The sequence below is a fragment of the Mesoplodon densirostris genome, chromosome 15, assembly GCF_025265405.1.
Source record: "Mesoplodon densirostris isolate mMesDen1 chromosome 15, mMesDen1 primary haplotype, whole genome shotgun sequence".
NCBI classification, from domain to species: domain Eukaryota; kingdom Metazoa; phylum Chordata; class Mammalia; order Artiodactyla; family Ziphiidae; genus Mesoplodon; species Mesoplodon densirostris.
Genome location: NC_082675.1, coordinates 32,779,032 through 32,798,777, shown reverse-complemented (window position 1 = coordinate 32,798,777; position 19,746 = coordinate 32,779,032). Strand labels below are relative to the sequence as shown.

General features: G+C 37.7%; 1 protein-coding gene across 1 annotated transcript in view; it reads left to right on the top strand.

The window, feature by feature from the left end:
* ARHGAP28 (Rho GTPase activating protein 28) overlaps window positions 1-19,746 on the top strand; it is a 145,956-nt gene that overhangs the window by 63,653 nt on the left and 62,557 nt on the right. Inside the window, exons 2-3 of the mRNA XM_060119032.1 lie at window positions 15,122-15,324; window positions 19,470-19,687. Of these exons, the coding sequence (XP_059975015.1) occupies window positions 15,122-15,324; window positions 19,470-19,687 (421 nt within the window). The remainder of the gene's footprint in view (window positions 1-15,121; window positions 15,325-19,469; window positions 19,688-19,746) is intronic.

The window sequence follows — 19,746 nt, the reverse complement described above, 5'->3', positions numbered from 1 at the left end:
GTAATCAAATTTTCCGATGTTAGTATAACCACTCAGCTCTCATTTGGTTTTTTTTTCAGCATGGTGTTTTTTCTGTCCATTTGCTTTTAACCTGTTTGTGTCTTTGCATATAAAGTGGACTGCTTGGCAACACTGGGGTTTTTGTGTGTGTGTGTGTGTGTGTGTGTGTGTGTGTGTGTGTCTTATTAATCTAATCTGACAATCTGCATTTAATTGGGAGGTTTAAACCATTTACACTTTAATGTGATATGATTGGGTGTAAATCTACTATTTTTATATATTTTTTGTGCTTTTACTTTTTATCCTTTTTTTCCTTTTTGGGGGGCTTTTGGATAAATCAAGTATTTTTTACTTAGTTCTTTGTGTATTTTGGCAATTGCTTTAACTACATATTTTAATCTTTAACTTATAATAATCTACCTTCAATTAATGTATATTATCATTTGATTATATATTATATTATATATTAATATTATTAACATGAAATGTTATTTTTGTTTCAAACAGTCAATTAACCTTTAAGGAGATTTAAGTAATAAGTTAAAAAGTTTTGTGTTTATCCCTATAGGTACCATTTCTTATGCTCTTTATTCCTTTGTATAGATCCATATTTCCATCTGGTATTATTTTCCTTCTGCTTGAAGGATTTTCATTAACATTTCTTGCAGGAAAGTTCTACTGCTAATGAATCTTTCAACTTTATTATGTCTGAAATAAAAACTTAGTTTCCCTTTAATTTTTGAAGATACTTTTACTGAGTATGTAATTCTAGATTGATAGTTTTTTCTTCAAGTATTTTAAAGCTACTGCTCTGCTGTCTTTTGGATTGTATTGTTTTTAACATGAAATTTGCTGATATCCTTTTCTTTGTTCCTCTTTACACTGATTTTTTTCAGTGTCTAATCTGTCGTTTATTCTACCCAGTGAATGTTTTATTTCACATATTATATTATTTATGTATAGAAATTTCATCTTTTATATTTTCTATTTCTTTCTGCATTATGTTCATCTTTTATTTTAGGTCCTTAAGTATTTTTATTATAGCTGTTTTAACATTTTTTTCTGCTAATTATATTATTTCTGTCTTCTTACTGACTGATTTTCTTCTGGTTATAAGTCACTTTTTTTTTTTTTTTTTTTTTTGTGGTACGCGGGCCTCTCACTGTTGTGGCCTCTCCCGTTGCGGAGCACAGGCTCCGGACACGCAGGCTCAGTGGCCATGGCTCACTGGCCCAGCCGCTCCGCGGCATGTGGGATCCTCCTGGACAGGGGCATGAACCTGTGTCCCCTGCATCAGCAGACGGACTCTCAACCACTGCACCACCAGGGAAGCCCTGGTTATGAGTCACTTTTTCTTCCTTCTTCATATATCTTAATTTTCCTTAGATACTTGAACTTGTTAATTTTAGGTTGTATATTGGTATATTTTGTTTTATTTCTTTGAAGAGTGTACAGTTTTATTTTGGCAGACAGTTATTTGTTGATTTTGCAGGGGGGTGGTGAGTGAATTCTAGAGTAGCCTCTAGCTAGGGCAAACTTTACTATTACGACATGAGACTTCTAACGTTTCTACTGTATGTCCTGTGGATTCTATCATATTCCTACTCTGCCTGGTGTGAAGTCTGAAACTTTGTCATGGTTGAAAGCAGAAGTTCACTTGATAAATTTTTAGTATACACACCAATGTATATACACACATTCCTGGCTTTGTTTGAACTCTGGAAATTTTTTGGGTTATAGCTCTCTGGTTCTTTCCTCAGGAGTTAATTTTTACCAGTTCTTGCAAAGATTTTACTTATGCAGCCCTGATAGGTGTTTAACCAAAGAGTCAAGGCAACCTCTATGCCAATTCCTGGAGCAGTTTCACTTTGTAGATCCTGCCATTCTGGATTTGCTGTCAGAGGTCAGATACTGAACTACTAAAGCCATTCATCTCCAGTGCAGGGAGATCTTCAGAGCCCTACCACATGAAGTGTCAGCCAGTGTGAAACTAGTTATTTGATTCTCTTTTGGTGAAACTTACAGCTCTTGTCTTTCCAAAGTTCACTTCTAACATGGGCATTCAGGTTACCAGTGTGTGCTTTTCTTTGTCATGCTGTGAGAAGGACTTTGAGGACCCTAGTCCCAACAGTTGTTTTTATGGCATTTAGAGAGTGTGAAGTGCTCTGACTGCTGGCTCTTCGATTTGCTCAAGGAATTTATCTGGTGATGAACAGTGTTTTGAGTAAATTGGAGAGGGTGAGATAGAGTACTAATTTAAAATGACTTCAATTGGATGATGGTGATGATGATGATTACCAATAGCAACAGTAACAAAAATGTGAATTTAGAATGTATTTTAGTTTAACCTGGCTATGACACCTGGGAATCGTCTCTATATGCCACAGGGAAAGCTGAGTAAAATGGGAGTCTTAGCTTCTACTACCTTGAATGGTTTTAAAATGGAATGAATTATTGACACTATTTCAATAAATTTTAATATATTCTAATATACCAAGCAATGGATAAATTAAAAATGTGATTTATGTTTAATAGTGCTAATATATTACTTTTTATTGGATATATAGCAGTTGTTTTTTTAATGTGTGTTATCTGTCTATATTTTATATACAACTTAGATAATTGGTGTATTTGGTCTGCTATACTTGCCGATCTTATTAGTTCACTTTCAGATTTTCAGAGCACTTTGTTTTTTAAAAAATCTTTATTTTGTGGGACACTTTTGCATGTAGCGCTCTTTGTTCTTTAATGAAAACTGACTGGGGACATAATTTCCAACATATTTTATGATAAAAATATTACCCACTTGATTTTTGTATCATGTGCTCTTTAAGAAATACATTAAGGGGACAAAGAGGATAATCTCTAATGTGAAAACGTGAAGCTTTATTTATTTATTTATTTTGGTGAGTGGGTGAAGAATAAAGCATAAATGAATTAGGAGACTGGTGGTCAGGGGAGAAGAGCATGGAATAAGGCATCAGGAGACCAAGTTTGCAGTTCTAGTTCTCAGTAATTAGCTGTGTGATTTTGGGTGAGTTGCTTGACCTCTCTGAGCTTCATTTTTCTTATCTTTAAAATGTGGTGTTTTATTTGGCATTTCTCAGATTCCCTCTTAGCTCTCCAATTCTAGGATCCTCTGTTTCATTGGAAATCCTAGTTATGGCTCTCCAATTCAAAGCTGTTTGTAGGGAAGTTAGGAAACAGCTGTCTTAAAGTTAGACAGTGAAAACAAATGGAATACAAAATGGTTATTGCTCAAATGGACCCTGTGGAATTAAAGCCATCATGGAGTGAGTCTGAGTGGGGAAAAGTATATTGTGAAAGAAGAGAAATCAATTTGGATAATTATTCATCCAAATGGCCAACTCCTGTCAGAATATGATAAATTGGATTTATATTCTACTTTGGATTCTATACCAAATAGTTTAAAGCTGAGCTGATTCCAGTGCCCCTGAGGAAGAAGGTCAGTCCCACTTCAGGGAAAACCTTGTCGGGATGGACCACAGAGCTCTTTAAGGCCACATGAAAGGTTCTATCCACATGAGAATGACCATGTGGGACTGCCTGAGACTCCCAGAGATCCTATTTGTGCTTCTGTCCTGCTATTATTGAATTTCTGGAGCTGGAGAGAGGCAACAGACAAAGGAAATTGAAAAACAGTACAAGGGTGCAGTAGAAGAACATTTTCACATTGCATGGCTGAGCATTAATGGCTGGGTAATAATGATAATAAATACAGACCAGAGATGTGAAGGAAATAGAGGTTGAGTGGTTGCATTCCAGCAAATCATCACAGCACCAGAGAGGCACACAAGGAGCTGGAAAACAAAGGCAGACCCTCAGTAGACACCAGAATGGGGGACTCATCTGTTTAATTACTTTGAAAGCCAGACATAGCAATACCAGCCACAGCAGGCTCCTCAAAACTACGTAATAAAAATATATACTGCTATTTGGTACTGAAAAGTAGAGGGAATATGTAGCTTACATTTGATATTAAAAGACATCCTTTAAAAATTACTTCCGGAGCCTGTGCTCCACAATGGAAGAGGCCACAACAGTGAGAAGCCCGTGTACCGCAAAAAAAAAAAAAAAAAAAATTACTTATCCAGGTTACGTAGAGAACAGTAATCTCAGAAGCACAAAACATATAGGTCACCAGGACTCTTATAGTGACACGTGTCACTGAATTGATAAAGAATAGAATTCTATTAAAGAGCAAGGGAAAGCTGCTTTTTGCTCATATTCTGTTTTATAGATTCTTTCCTGGGCATCTCCTAATTTAGTTAAAAATATGAGCCTCTGAGCAATAATTAGGTGTCACCAAACTAGTCTTCCACTCATAATTTTAACTTATCCTTAAGGATAATGTGACAAGAGTCACTTGTGGGATTGACTGAACGTCACCAAAATCAATATATACATCAAGCTTATAAACTGCATACTAGTTTTAAAACAGACAGAACATAAAACATTCACACTCGGTGATTTCCTTTGCCTGCATAGCAGACATTTCATCCTGTCTCTTGTTTAGATGATTATTATTTGAGCAGATAGGGCCATTTCCCATCTGTGATTGTTATTCTTTGCTCAAAGCAGCCAGTAGTTTTTCATAGAAGTATCTTTCCTTTCTTTCTAAACCCCTGGGTATTTTTGCAAATTTGATTCTTTTTTGCATTTTCCTAAGTTTGCCTCAACTTTGAAATTCCAAAGTACTTTTCTTTGAAAAACAAAAAAAAGACTTTATCTTTTTAGAGAAGTTTTGGGTTCACAGCAAAATTGAGGGGAAGGACCAGAGATTTCCCATATGCCCCCAGCCCCACACGTACACAGCCTCTTCCATTAACAACACCCCTCTACCAGAGTGGTACATTTGTTACAATTGATAAACCTATATTGACACATCATAATCACCCAAAGTCCATAGTTTACATTCTGGGGGTTTGGACAAACGTGTGGTATCATACAGAAAAGTTTCACTGCCCTAAAAATCCTCTATGTTCCACGTGTTCATCCTTCCTTTCCCCCTCCCACTTCCCCTGCTGCCCCCAAGCCCTGGTAACCACTGATCTTTTTACTGTCTTCATAGTTTTGCCTTTTCCAGAATGTCATATAGCTGGAATCATACAGTATGTATCTAGTCTTTACAGATTATCTTCTTTCACTTAGTAATATGCACTTAAGATTCTCCCATGTCTTTACATGGCTTGATAGCTCATTTCTTTTTAGCAGTGAATAATATTCCATTATCTGGATATACCACTGTTTATCTATTTGCTTACTAAAGGACATCTTGGTGGCTTCCATATTTTGTCAGTTATGAACATAGAACTCCTATGAATATCCATGTGCAGCTTTGTGTGTGAACATAAGTTTTCAACTCCTTTGGGTAAATACTGAGGAGAGAGCGATTGCTGGATTTACAGTAAGAGTGTGCTTAGCTTTAAGAAACCACCAAGCTGTCTTCCAAAGTGGCTGCACCATTTTGCATTCCCACCTGCAATGAATGAGAATTCTTCTTGCTCCACATCCTAGCCAGGGTTTTGTATTGTCAGTGTCAAAGCACTTGTAATTATCAAAATTAAAAAAAAAGAAAGGTGGGGCTTCCCTGGTGGCGCAGTGGTTGAGAGTCCGCCTGCCGATGCAGGGGACACGGGTTCGTGCCCTGGTCCGGGAAGATCCCACATGCCGCGGAGTGGCTGGGCCCGTGAGCCATGGCCACTGAGCCTGCACGTCCGGAGCCTGTGCTCCGCAACGGGAGAGGCCACAGCAGTGAGAGGCCCGCGTATCGCAAAAAAAGAAAAAAAAAAAAAAGAAAGGTGATCTTTTTCTCATACAATTAAAAAATTGAGATATAATTTATATAACATAAAATTCATCCTTCTAAAGTGTACAGTTCAGTGGTTTTTAGTATGTTCACAAGTTGTGATACCATCACCACTAATTCCAGAACATGTTCATCATTCCAAAAAGAAACCCCACACCCATTAGCAATCACTCTCTACTCCTCCCTCCCCTCAGCCAAAGTAGGGGAAATTTAAGAACCATTCTATTTTGGTTTTGTCATGTGTATGTTTGTTATGTATCCACATAAGTGATGTATTATACTTAAGTGGTAACTGTACAAGCATTGATTTTAGTTAGTGGCTTTTCTTGGTAGAGCAGTAGACAGAACATAACAGGTTACTTTCCTTCAAAGTCAAGCATGTGGAGTTGCTTTCCTTTCACAGTAGAAGTACAGAAAAACCTGCTGTCCTCCCACCTCCAGGAAAAGGTTCTGTCATTCTCTCTTACAGAAGAGCTTGTGGCCCCATTTGAGCCCCCGCCTTTGTAAATACTGGAGTTCAGTGTATAATAGTTGGAAGTTATTATTTCCTCATTCTCACTTTTCCCATTTCTAGCCCAGTGCCTGTGCTCAGAGGTGATACACGCTGCATAAGGATTTAATTGCTGCTGTGAACCTCAACTGATTAAAAAGAATTCTAGCTTTCAAAACCATTTCAAATATTCCCTGCTGAGTGACTGAGGTTTGTTTGCTGTTTTAAGCCTTCCCTTAATCTACAAACACATTTTTCTGTATCTTTTTCTGCCAACAGAGAGGTTCAGGCAGACCTGTTTACCTTTTGAAGGAAAAGCTTCATCAGCTTTCTCCTCATTCCCCTAGGAGGGCTGAGGAAGGTCAGGAACAGAAGAGAAAACTGGGCTGGCAGGATGCGAAGGAGAGGATGCCAGAATGATAGTGAAAGACCGAGTCAGGGAGCCTGAGAAAGAGCGGGAACCTCCTCTGTGTTCTTGCGTCTATTAATCTGAAACCATAGCTTCTTTTTTTTTTTTTTTTTTTTTATCACCACTGCCTTTCAAGTGCTTTTTCCAAGACATCCAAGTTGAGCTTGTTTATAATAAGCATGTTCGAATCCAAAGATATTGAGAAGCCAGAGCCTGAAAACAAGGGATTTGTCCTCTTTCTTTCTCATGCTGAGTGACCTCCCCAGGAAGCCAAGAGGGCAGACAGCAGCATTACTGGGACTGTACCCAGCGTCTGTCCCAGAGAGCGAGAGGTTTCTCTTGCAAGAACCCTGCTGCACAGGCCCACTGTGGTCAGGGTCCAAGATGATTTCTCTAGATGGTCATGCTGTGCCGCCACCGCCACCGGCCTCATTCAGTGATAATGACAGTGGGGAATGCAGTCTTATTCTTTCAGAAAGAGAAGGGGAAATCTTTCATTTTGATATATTCTTCCTAAAATGTTTGGAATATGTTTGATTTGAGAGCAATGTGAATATATTCCCTGCATATTCAGGCAGGGAGATCTTTAGCAGGAATGAAGTTTAACTCCATAGTGTACTGATCAAGACCAGACCAAGACTGGGGTTAAGCCAATAATTCGGTCACCTTTAAAATGGAAAATCATTACATTAGATCCCACCTTCCTTTAGGTGGCAGGTTACTGACTGTCTAATCTTACTTGAATAGTCTCCTTAGTGGGGTGGAGATGGTGTCTCATCTTACCCCACCCCAAATGACTTATTAAAGTATTTCTTCTAGGTATATCACTTAGGAATCATTTGGACTGCAAGTAGCAATAACAACAGCAACAGAGATTACAGTAGTTTTTAAAAATAGGAGTTTATTTTTCTCACATTTCTGGAAGTCCAGAGAATAGGCAGCATCTGATGTTATTTCTGAGACTCAATAACATCAAGGCTGATCACTACAATTTTCATGGCTTTTTTCTCATAGTTGCAAGATGGCTGCTGAGGTACCAGTCATCTTGTCTACATTCCAGTAAGGGAGAGGTAGGAAGAGAAAGGAGTAGCACCTATATGAGGAAAATAAAAGATTACACTGAAACTATGGAGAGGGATTTTTCTTATGTGACTTGGCCAGAATTGTGTCAGATGATCGCTTCTGGCCTAAGGGAGTTGGAGAAACAAGGCTTGGGAATGGGGTTGGATCAGAGACGAGTTCTGATAAATGCAGTTTTATTTATCTCATTATATTCCTAGTAAATTTTAGTGCTGCTGTGATATTTTACCACCCGTTTTAGCCTGACCCTAAACCTAGCCATAGGCATGCCAACAAATTAGTTAAATTATAGTAATAGCACATGGGATTACTACGTGCCATGCATTTTACATATATTTACTCAGTTAATCCTCATAATAACCCAGGGCATGTATGTGATTAATATTCCCATTTTACAGATCAGGAAATGGAGGCCCAAGGGTTCAATTCCTTTCTCAAGGTTGTGGATCTAGGAAGGGTCAGAGCCCACATTCAAATCTGGACCAGCTGTCTTCAGAGTTTTTCTCTAAATCACAATACTATATTCCTTCCCTGGTATAAAAATGTGTAGAGCTATATACACAGATACGCAAATACCTGAGGAGACGTTTGAAATTTAGAAGGATTACTGTAGGGAAAGCATTTGGAAAGAATTGAAAACGTGTGAATTCATATCCTGGCTTCACTGTCCCTAGTCATTCATTCAGCAAATATTTCTGAGTTCCTGCTATTGGCCAGATACTGTGTAAATAAGACAGACACGGTTCCTCTATATTCTAGTGGGGAAAATAGTTCCCCAAAATGAAGTAGGTGAATAGATAAAGTGTATGTTGTTGATGAGTGAGAAGAAGGAAATGCAGAAAGCTGAGATGGTGGGTAATTGGAGAAATGCTATGTTAGGGTGGCCGGGAAAAGATCCCCTGAGGAGGCGACATTTACATTAGGAGCTGAATGATGAGAAGCATCTTGCCATGGAAATAGACAGAATGTTCCAGGTAGAGAAAAACGGTAAGAGAAAGGGAAGGAAGAGCTTGACTTTTTAGAGAAACCGAGAAAAGATTAGCAGGCCTGGTGCTAATGCTAGGGGAGAGTGATATAAGGTGAGACTGGATAAGACATTTGAGGACAGAACATGCTGGGCTATGATGTCATAGAAAAGAATATGCATTTTATTGTAATTGTGGTGGGAAGTTAATGTGTCTTCACTTTACTCTCTGTAACTGTTTCCCTCACTGTATACTGAGATGTATAATACTTGCTTTGACTACTTCAGGAGGTTAAGATAAGAATCAAAGGATGGAATGTGTATGATAGTAAATTGTTTCATGTGAAATTCTTTATAAAATAAGAAATAATAAAGGCCACAGAGTATTTCTTAGCAAGAAGTATGTCTTTTTGAAATATTCTGTGGAATATACTCAGAACAGTTGAACTTGTGGTTAGAGCAAGCAATTCATTAGTAGATGCAGCATTTAAAAAATATCTGATGTGTGTACAGTGTTCTGTGGGAGTTCCATTTCCAGTTAGAACACAGACTAGGTTGTGGCCGATTATCTTTCTCACTGTTGCAACTAGAGAAGAGACGATGCATGTAAAATCATATGTTTTGAAGCTGTTTATAATGGAGAGCTGTGGACACAAAGAAGTCTAAAGGAACTCAGTTCCAGGGAGGGAAGGGCTCTTCCTAGGTGGGCAGAGCCCAGCAGTCACTTCAGTGTGTGTCTCTCCCTGAGTCTGTGTACTGCTGGGCAGAAGATCACTCCCTCGGCAGAAGGACTCTATGGGGAGAGAAGACACCCATGGGGCTGCCTGCACTGGCCCAAAAGGTTGGAATCTGTCAAAGCCCCAAATGCAGAGCTAGTTCTCCAAGTCTGACAACTCTCCCCCTTGGGATTTTGCTGAGAGCCCAGCAACACAGGAGGCTCGCGGCTAGGCTCTAAAGTAGAGAGCAATTCCTGTAGTCCTGTGGTGTTTATCCAAAAGCCCTGTTGAGGGAGGGACCTGTAATACACACAGGACAGATCAACCCCCTCAAAGCATTTGGAATCAGAGGTAACCTAAAACTGATTAAAGTTGCAACTCAGCCCAGACCCACCTCAGCTCCTTAAATGGGTTGAAGTGATCTGTACCTCATTTCAACTACCAGACAGAAAGCTTACCCCTCTTGGGGAAATTACTATTTACTCCAGTTTTCTAGAGTTCTTTTAAAAACAAAGTCAACAAAAAATTGTTTGTAAAAGAAAAGGAAAATATGATCCATAAACAATTGACTGTTCTTTTTAAATCAATACTAGCAGATGCACTGACAGCACAGATGTTGGCATTAAGAGACAAGAACTTTTAAATAACAATAATAAGTATGTTAAAAAGAAGACAGATAAAAGGGATAAAAGATGAATAATGTCAACAGAGAGATAGAATCTTTAAAAAGAACTAATAGGACATTCTTGATATGAAAAAACATGGTATCAGAATTGAAGCATTCATTGGATGGTCTTAACTAGCACTGGGCACATAGAAGAAAAGAAAAGTGAACCTAAAGACAGGGTAGTAGAAATTCCCTAAACTGAAGTACAAGGGGTGAGGGTTGGAGGGGAAACAAACATATCATGAAGGACATTTGGGACAATATCAAATGGTTGTGTTATTGGAGTTCCAGAAGAAGAGGAGAGAGAGAGTTGGACAGAAAAAATACTTGAAGAGAAAATGGGTGACTACCCTAAAGTTGATGAAATACATCTACCCACAGATTCAAGAAGCTCAGTAAACCTTAAGTAGAATAAATACAAATAAAACAATCTAGGTATTTTATAATTAAGCTTCTAAAAACAAAAGATAAAGGGAAAAAATCTATTAAAGGCAGTTAGAGAGGAGGAACATTATATTTAGAAGCATGTCAGTAAGAGTTATAATTGACTTTTCATCAGAATCAAGGATACAGAAGACAATGGAATGCCATCTTTAAAAGGATTATAAAAACAACAATAAATCTGCCAGCCTAGAGTCCTATGCCCAGGAAATATATTCATCAAAGATGAAGGTGAATTAAAGACATATTCAGAAAGAAATATGAGGGGACTTGTTGCCAGCAGATCCATAGTACAAGAAATCCTAAAGAAAAAGAGAGGAAATACCAAAGGAGGTTCTCAAAACCGATTAGAATGATCTGTTATGGATACATGGACATGCAGGAATGATGAAGAGCCCCAGAAAGGATAAACATAAAAGACTACTTATTTAATTTTTAAAAAGGTTATTGACTTTCTAAAAGAAACAAAAATAATAACCATTGTGGGGTGTAAACATGTGAAGAAGCAACATGTATGACAATAGTAATATAATAAGGGGTGGAGGGAGAATTAAACTCCTTATACGTTATTTGCATTGTTCTGAAGTTGTAGCATCTCCAGTAATCATTAAAATATAATATAAGGTATTTCTAAAAACATTATGGAGGGGAAAATGGAATCGTAAAATCTTAAAAAAAATTTTTTTTATTAATGCCACTTTGAATTTATGGTAATTATCATCCACTTAAATCTAATTTTAAACCTAATGGTGTTTTGGGACTTCCCTGGAGGTCCAGTGGTTAGGACTCCGTGCCTCCACTGCAGTGGGCCCGGGTTCAATCCCTGGTCTTGGGAACTAAGATCCTGCATGCCGCATGGTGTGGCTAAAAAATCCCCACAAACCTAATGGTGTTTTCCCAACAAAAGTTGCTATATAATGCTGTGTAACAGTTGCATTCTGTTTTTCATGTAGAGTTTTCCTGGTATTGTTTTGGAATAAAAAATGACAAACAGCTGATGAAGTTGAAGCTCTGTTTATCCTAATATGGTGAGGTTTGAAGCTGTGAGGCTCATCAAAGTGGTGGATGAGCCCAAGCATCACAATTACGTAATACTTTAAGACTGTAAGGTCATGGTCCCTACTCTACCCTGGGGTGAAGGGGGAAATATTTGGATCCCTAACTAAAAAAGTGAGAACTCTTCCAAATGTGCTTATCCAAAAAATGCTGTTTGACTTATTTGCCAAAAAAAATAGTTGACCATTGCAATTAAAGGATTCTTTGGGTGGATTGTCTCAGATGAAACCAGTGTGTTGCGCAGATGTTCGTGACCTGTATTTCACCTCCAATCCTCCTGCTCCCAGCAGAAGTTTATGAAGATCTCTTCTCTGAGATTCTACCAGTATTCCCTTTGCATGAGTAAGAAACTGGGCTGTAACCAGAAGAATCATTATTAGCCCTAAATATATATGCTCCTCATCTTCTAAGATTCACTTAATATTTCCCAAATTTCTCACTTTTTCAAACATTTTCAGTGCTTAAGTATAACTGCATGTTTTCTTAATTTCTAAGAGAAATGGTGCTGTTCCATGCAGCCATTGAGGTGTTATCTCTGTACTGGCATGGAAAAGATAGCTATGACATGTTTTTGAGTGGGGAAAGCAAAGCAGCTTATAGAACAATATGATATGATACAGATGGGAAGAAACCTTCAGCTTCCGCTTTATAAATTGTGTATTACTTAAACTTTTATGCTTATAATATACTGCCTTATAATTTTTAAAAACTTAGTCCATGTCTTCTGTTAAGACTGTGAATTTTTTACAAGTCATATTCATTTTCAAAGAATAACCTAAAAAAAAAAACTGGAACTAGAGAAAGTTTTGGGCATCTATATACTTTTTCCTGAATATGATACACGGAGGACAGTAGGCTGTGTGAGCAGTGGTAATTGATTACAGTTTCACAGAAATAGATGTTTATATGCTATAATTCTATGAATTCATTAGTGGCTTTCAAAAGAGAAAAGGCTGAAGAGCCTAAAAATAATAAAGGGAGCAGTAACTGCCTTCATAACCTGTGTTGATTTCCTGTGTATTTCAACCACTAGAATGTGTCTGTCTTGTCAAACTGTGAAGAATTTAGTGAAGAACTCTTATCACCCAATTATCAAAGCGACATAAAATTTTTATCACACAGCAAAGAATAAAAAAATAAAAGTGGATATCTAATATTTTCCTGAAATGCTCTGAGTTTTAAAAATAAGTTGGCTAACTCACTGCAAAACTGGAACTACTTACAGTCTGGTACAGTCTCAGGATCAATGATCAAATTCTAGAAATTTATCCTAAAGGTGATTGAGAAATCTAGGTTTCCTAGAGGTATAGACCATATGAGCACATGGAATTTTTTTCTTATTCCCCTTTCTTTTTGTACTCTCACACATATCAGTGTGCTTTACATACGCTCTAGGACACGGCTAAGTTTGGTAGTAATCCACTGCTGCTCTGAATGTCAAAATTGAATTGCCCTAAGCGAGTCAGAATGCCACGGTTGGACATTACTATGTCATTGCTCTTTCCATCTGGATTTCTTGTTTTGGATAAAACAGCTCTGACCACACATTGATTAAGTAGTCTCAACTTTTTGGTTCAATTCCACCTGGACCCAAGGAGAAGAAACCAAGTGTGGAGGAGTTCTTTGACAGGAGTTGCGTACACACTCCAACTGGAAAATTAAAAAGAAAAAAAAATCATGTAAGAATAAGAGCAGAAGATCATACTGCATAGAGTAATTCAGTCATCCTTCCTGGTTGAGGACTGAAGTGTTGTATGTAGTCAAACATTCTGTTCCTAAGAAGTGTAATATTTGTCAATCATATATCATAGAGTCAAACATTTAAAAATGTTTCCAGCTTTATTGAGATAGAATTGACATATAACATGGGGTATATTTAAGGAGTACGACCTGAAGATTTGATATATGTATATATTGCTAAATGATTACCACAATAAGGTTAGTTAACACATCCACCACCTCACATAAAATATTTTATTTTTATGTAAATCTCCAAACTCTCTCAGAATTCCAGCATTTTGGCATCTGTCTCCCCTACTGTGTCTCTTGTTTTTTAGACTAACATCTGTTGGATGTTTTTATGTCCTAAATGCTTTACACATGCTAACTCACTTAGTCCTTGCAGCAATCCCACGAGGAAAGCACCCCATGGAGCTGCTCTGTGCCTTGTTCAGCTGTTGTCTGCTAGGCTAGCAGTGGTCCTGCTGGGTGGTGATGCCTGGAGCTTCGCTGCCCCCCTAAGCATTTGGGCCTTTCCCCTGGTGGTGATCTGGTTCTCCCTGAACTGAGTTAGTGCCCCACTTCCCCATCCTAATACAGAGTTTTTCTGTTTAATGTCATGGATTATTTCCTCTCGTTAGCTCATTTTCTCAACAGCCAACTTTTAAAAAATGTATCTGTAATTTAAAAACATTTGTTTTTAAATTCTGGTAAAATGTGCGACGTAAAATTGACCATATTAACCCCTTTAAGCCTGCAGCTCAGTGGCATGAAGCACATTCACACTGTGCAACCGTCTCCACCCTCCAGCTCCAGAACTTGTTCATCTTGTAAAACTGAAACTCTCTACCTGTTAAACAATAACTTGCCATGCCTCCTTCCCCGCAGACCCTTACAACCACCATTCTACTTCCTGTCTCTAGGCGTTTGACTACTTTAGGTCCCTCATATAAGTGGAATCATACATACAGCATTTGTTTTTCTGTGACTGGCTTATTTCACTTAGCCTGATGTCCTCAAGGTTCATCCATGTTGTAGCATGTGTCAGAATTTCCTTTCTTTTTAAGGCTCAATAATATTTCGTTGTATGAATAGACCACATTTTGCTTATCCATTGGTCTGTCAGTGGACGTTTAAGTTGCTTCTGCCTTGTGGCTATTGTGAATCACTATTATGAACATGGATGTACATGTATCTCTTCAAGACTCTGCTTTCAGTTCTTTTGTATGTATAGTCAGTGGAATTGCTGGATATCACAGTAGTTCTGCTAGATTTTTTGATGGACTGCCATGCTGTTTTCCACAGAGGCTGTACCATTTTACATTTCCACCAGCAATGAACAAGGGTTCCAGTTTCTCTACATCATCGCCAATGCTTATTTTGTTTAATAGTACCCACCCCACTGGATGTGAGCAGCCAGATTTTTTCACTCTTCTCTGACATCACCTTAGATACTTTACAGGGGCTAACTTTTACTATATATGTTTTGACTAATATGAACAACTTCCCACTTTATGAGTGTGTGAAAGGTATAAAAAGTAGTTTTGTGGTAATTCCCACATGGCCACAAAGTCATTATGAATTATAGAGAATGAAAAGGACGGGGCCACCACTGACTGGAGGTTATTCCCTCAAGCCCCTCTCTATCACACTAACTCCATCTCTCCATTGATATCACACCTAAATTTAATTTTGTGATTTGTAACCTGAGACACTGATTTTCGTTAACAGATACTATTCTTTTCTCAGAAAATCCATTTCTCGCTGCCGAAGAATTAGCAGGATGCTCTCCAATGAATCCTTACAATCCCCGGCATTCAGCCGCTCCAACTCTCAAGCCTCCATAGACAGCGCCTCCATGGAGGATTTCTGGCGGGAAATAGAAAGTATCAAAGAGAACAGCCTGGGAGTTCAGGAAGAGCAGACGCCAGCTGAGGCCAAGCCCCTGGATGGTGAGATGCTAGATTGGTCTTCCCCTGTGCTGTCTTTCTTTGTATGCTCTCTTATTCTGTTGGCAGGTAGAAATCATTCCACTAGTAGTTTAACAAGTGAATCAGTAGAATTTGGCACATCAGCTGCCTGCTCCCACTGATTTATATCTGCTGGTCTGGCTCAGGGTGGCTTCTGTGTAAGGTGACATGACCTGAAGGAGGGCTGTCAACACAATCCAGATTGATCCTTTACGTATCATCACTTAGGGATGCTCTACCCGTCTATTGACTTGATTCATAATCATCTAGCAGATTGAGTATTCTCATTTTGATGGCTTTTATATTTGTATACTTGACCATTAATTACCAAAAGAGAGAGACAGACAGAAAAAAAATTTACCAACATAATTCTGGATTAAAAATATTTAACTATGAAGCATGTACTAGCATTAATGTATTTAGAGAATGGATAATCTAGTACTTCACCAAATAAAAGCCATGTCAGATATGTCAATTATACTAGTTTCCAGTGAAATTAAACAAGAAGGTTGAGGACCCAAAAAGTATAATTGTCCGTAATTGTCAAAAAGTACAAAATTACTCACCTGAGATTAAAAGCATAGGTTATCTTCTCCAGGTACTACCTATCGACAAGTAAATGCTTAAGAAAGACTGAAGGTAGTTTAGCAAGTATCTAAGAATGTTTTCATTAGCCAGTGATTAACCTCAAGACAACTATCAAGATAAACTGAAACTTTAAAAACCTTTTTTGTTCTTTATTCCCTTTCTACAAGCCTATCCTTCTTAGATCTGAAAAACAATAGTTCAGATGTACCACAATTAGTCTATTTCACTTAGCATTAGAAATAAAAAGTCCCACCACAGATTTAATGAAAATCCATTCAAGGGAACTGTCCTGCATCAGAGAAGGGTATTTTTATTCCTTTTCCTTACATACTTACATTTTGTCTTTTCAGATCCAGAAAGACACATAAAGGAAAATACCTCTTATTCTCCACTTCTTTTTTCTTACTAGCTAGCTAGCTATCTATATTAAAAATCATGAGTTCATACTGATAAACTCCAATTCCAATCCAACACCACAAAGTTTGTTGTTGTCTTCCATTTTTCTGTATTTATATCCCCCTTCTCCAATAATGAGAAACCTGGTTCTTACTTTCCTCAATGTATTGTTTCATTTGCTCAAGCCTAGAGTATACAGAAAACATTCTCAGGCTTGCTAACATAAACTTCTACAAAAAACATACCTACTAACTGGAGTTTAAAATTTATTTGACTGATATTATTTTCCTCGAAGCATATGCCTAGATCTTAAGTGTGCAATTCAGTGATGTTTGACAAATACTAACCCTGTAACCTCACACAAATCGACATAACATTTCAGTCAACTCAGAATTTCCTGATGGTTTTTCCCAATCTCATCATCCCCGTGATTTGCTGTCCCTAGCCAGAGACAACCAAGGTTCTGATGTTTTTGCAGCATATAGTTTTGGGTTTGGCTTCTTTCACTGACCACATAATATTTTTGCGATTCATTTGGTGTATTACTATTTCATTGCTTTTTATTATGGGATAGTTTGTATTAGTTTCCTAGCGCTGCTGTAACAAAGTACCACAGAACTAGGTGGCTTAAAACAACAGAAATCTGTTCTCTTGTGGTTCTGGAGACTAGAAGTCCAAAATCAAGGGGTCAGCAGGGCCCTCCTCTCTCTGAAGATGGTAGGGAAGAATCTGTTCCATGTCTTTCTCTTAGCTTCTGGTGTTGCCAGCAATCCTAGCTGTTCCTTGGCTTGTAGACAACACATGCCATTCTCTGCCTCTGTAGTCACGTAGCCTACTCCCTGTGTTGTTGTCTGTGTCTCACCTCCTCTTCTTATAAGGACACTAGCTGTATCGGATCAAGGGCCCTCTCTACTCCAGTATGACCTCACCTCAACTTAAATCCTAATTATACCTGCCAAGACCCTGTTTCCAAATAAGGTTACATCCACCTGTATTGGTGGTTAGAACTTCAGTGTATCTTTTTGGGGACCCAATTCAACCCATGACAGCAGTATTCTGTTGTATGAATATGCCATAATTTGTCTATACATTTAACTGTTAATGGTTGTTTGCAGTTTTGGCTGTTATGAATAAGGCTGCTGTGAACAATGCCATAATTTGTCTATACATGTAACTGTTAATGGTTGCTTGCAGTTTTGGCCATTATGAATAAGACTGCTGTGAACAATCTTGTAGAACTCTTTCGGTGGAGATATATTTTTATTTCTCTTGGATATATGTATTTTTCATAGAATATGTGTAATTACATAAGAAACTGCCAGCATTTTTCCAAAGTAGTTGTACCACTTCACACTCCTCCCAGCAGTATCTGACAGACAAGTCTAGCTGCTTCACATCCTTGCAACATTTGATGTTTTAAGACTTATTAACATGAATGATTCTAGGGATGTGTGGAGGTATCTCATTGTGTAATTATATTTCACCGATGACTAATGATGTCAAACGCTTTTTCCTGTGCTTATTGTCCATTCATATATCTTGCTTTGTGAAATCTTTTGACTATTTCTTTTAATTGGGTGTCTCTCTCTTGTTCTCTCACCTCTCTCATTTTTTAATTGTTTGCAACTGGTATGCAGTACAATTGATTTTTGTACTTGACCTTATATTTCATTACCTTTCTAAATTCACTTACCAGTAGTTGTCTACTACTAGATTTCTTAGAATTTTCTACATAAACAAAGAGATCATTTGTGAATAGAGACAGTCTTACTTTTTCCTTTGTGACTTCACTCCATCCCACAAATTTTGATATTTCATATTTTCATTATTATTCAGTTTAAAATGTTTTCTCATTTTCTTGTAAAGCATGTGGGAAGGCTTTTGTTCATGTACCAGTGATAGAATAACATAAGCAGAGTCCAACACCTCTGGACTGATGATTTGATCATGTACTTGCAAACCAGTCAATTCTGCTCTTTAAAAGAAACCTTATTCAGGTAATGCCTGTTTAGCCTAGTTCCCAGAATGTTGTAGTGTGTACAGTGGATTTTCTGTTACATGATGATTGAACACATACTCTGTTCTAGATTTTTGCCATCTGTCACAAATTCATTGATAAAATAATCCTCATAGCCACCTAATACTTTGGTAATTATTACCTCCATTTTGCCAAGAGGACACGAGAGCTAGAGCTACTTAAAACTCTCCAAGGGCATTCAGTTAGTAAATGGTGGTTGGGATTTGAACCTGAATTTGTGTGATGAAAAAATTCTTTTGTGTGCCATTAAACCACTTTTTTTCTGTTATGGTTTTAGTTTAGATATTAATATTTTATCATTTTTTGAGATTGGCTGTTCAGATATGGCTTATATTTAGCTCTCTGGTAAGGAAAATTACCTTCCCAAATCTGCCAAATAACCTTACTCTACTAGAAGATACTTTAAAAATTTGACTTACTTAAAAAAATACAATACAGACCTTTTATTCATTCCTATAGGCCGTTCCCACAATTACTATGGGAAAAAGAATGGTCTTTTAACTTTTTTTGAGGTTTAATTTACATACAATATTATATTAGTTTCAGGTATAAACATAATGATTAGATATTTGAATACACTGTGAAATAGTCACCAAAATAAGTGTAGTTAATATCCATTGTCACACATAGTTACAAAATGTTTTTTCTTGTGGTAAGAACTTTGAAGATCCTACTCTCTTAACAATTTTCAAATATGCAATAGAGCATTATCAACTATAGTTACCATGCTGTACATGATATCCCCATGACTTATTTATTTTCTTTTATAACTGGAAGTTTGTACCTTTTGACCACCTTTACCCATTTCGCCCACCCTCCACTCCTGGCCTCAGGTAAGCACCAATCCGTTCCCTATATTTATGAGCTCGGACTTTTTGCTTAGTTTTGTTTTTAAACTCCACATATAATGAGATCATATGGTGTTTGGTGTTTTTCTTTCTCTGTCTGACTTATTTCATTTGGCATAATGTCCTCAAGGTCCAGGATGGTCTTAATATATTGTCTAGTGATTATTTCTTGCTCGCTGATGTGTACAGACGTACAGATATACATGGCTTCCAATCTCAGAATATTCTAACCTTCTCTTGGAAACTTCATCTTACAGAAGGAGAACTTGAAGCAGAGTGGTTGCAAGATGTAGGTTTATCAACCCTGATCTCGGGTGATGAAGAGGAGGATGGCAAAGCCTTGCTCTCTACTTTGACTCGAACCCAAGCAGCTGCAGTGAAGAAGAGATACAATACTTACACTCAAACCATGAGAAAAAAGAACAAGCAATCCGTCAGGGATGTCAGAGACATCTTTGGAGTCAGCGAATCTCCTGTAAGTAGTGAGCAGGGCTCAAAAGGTTTGGTTTGATTGAGGGGAGGGAAGGGGAATGT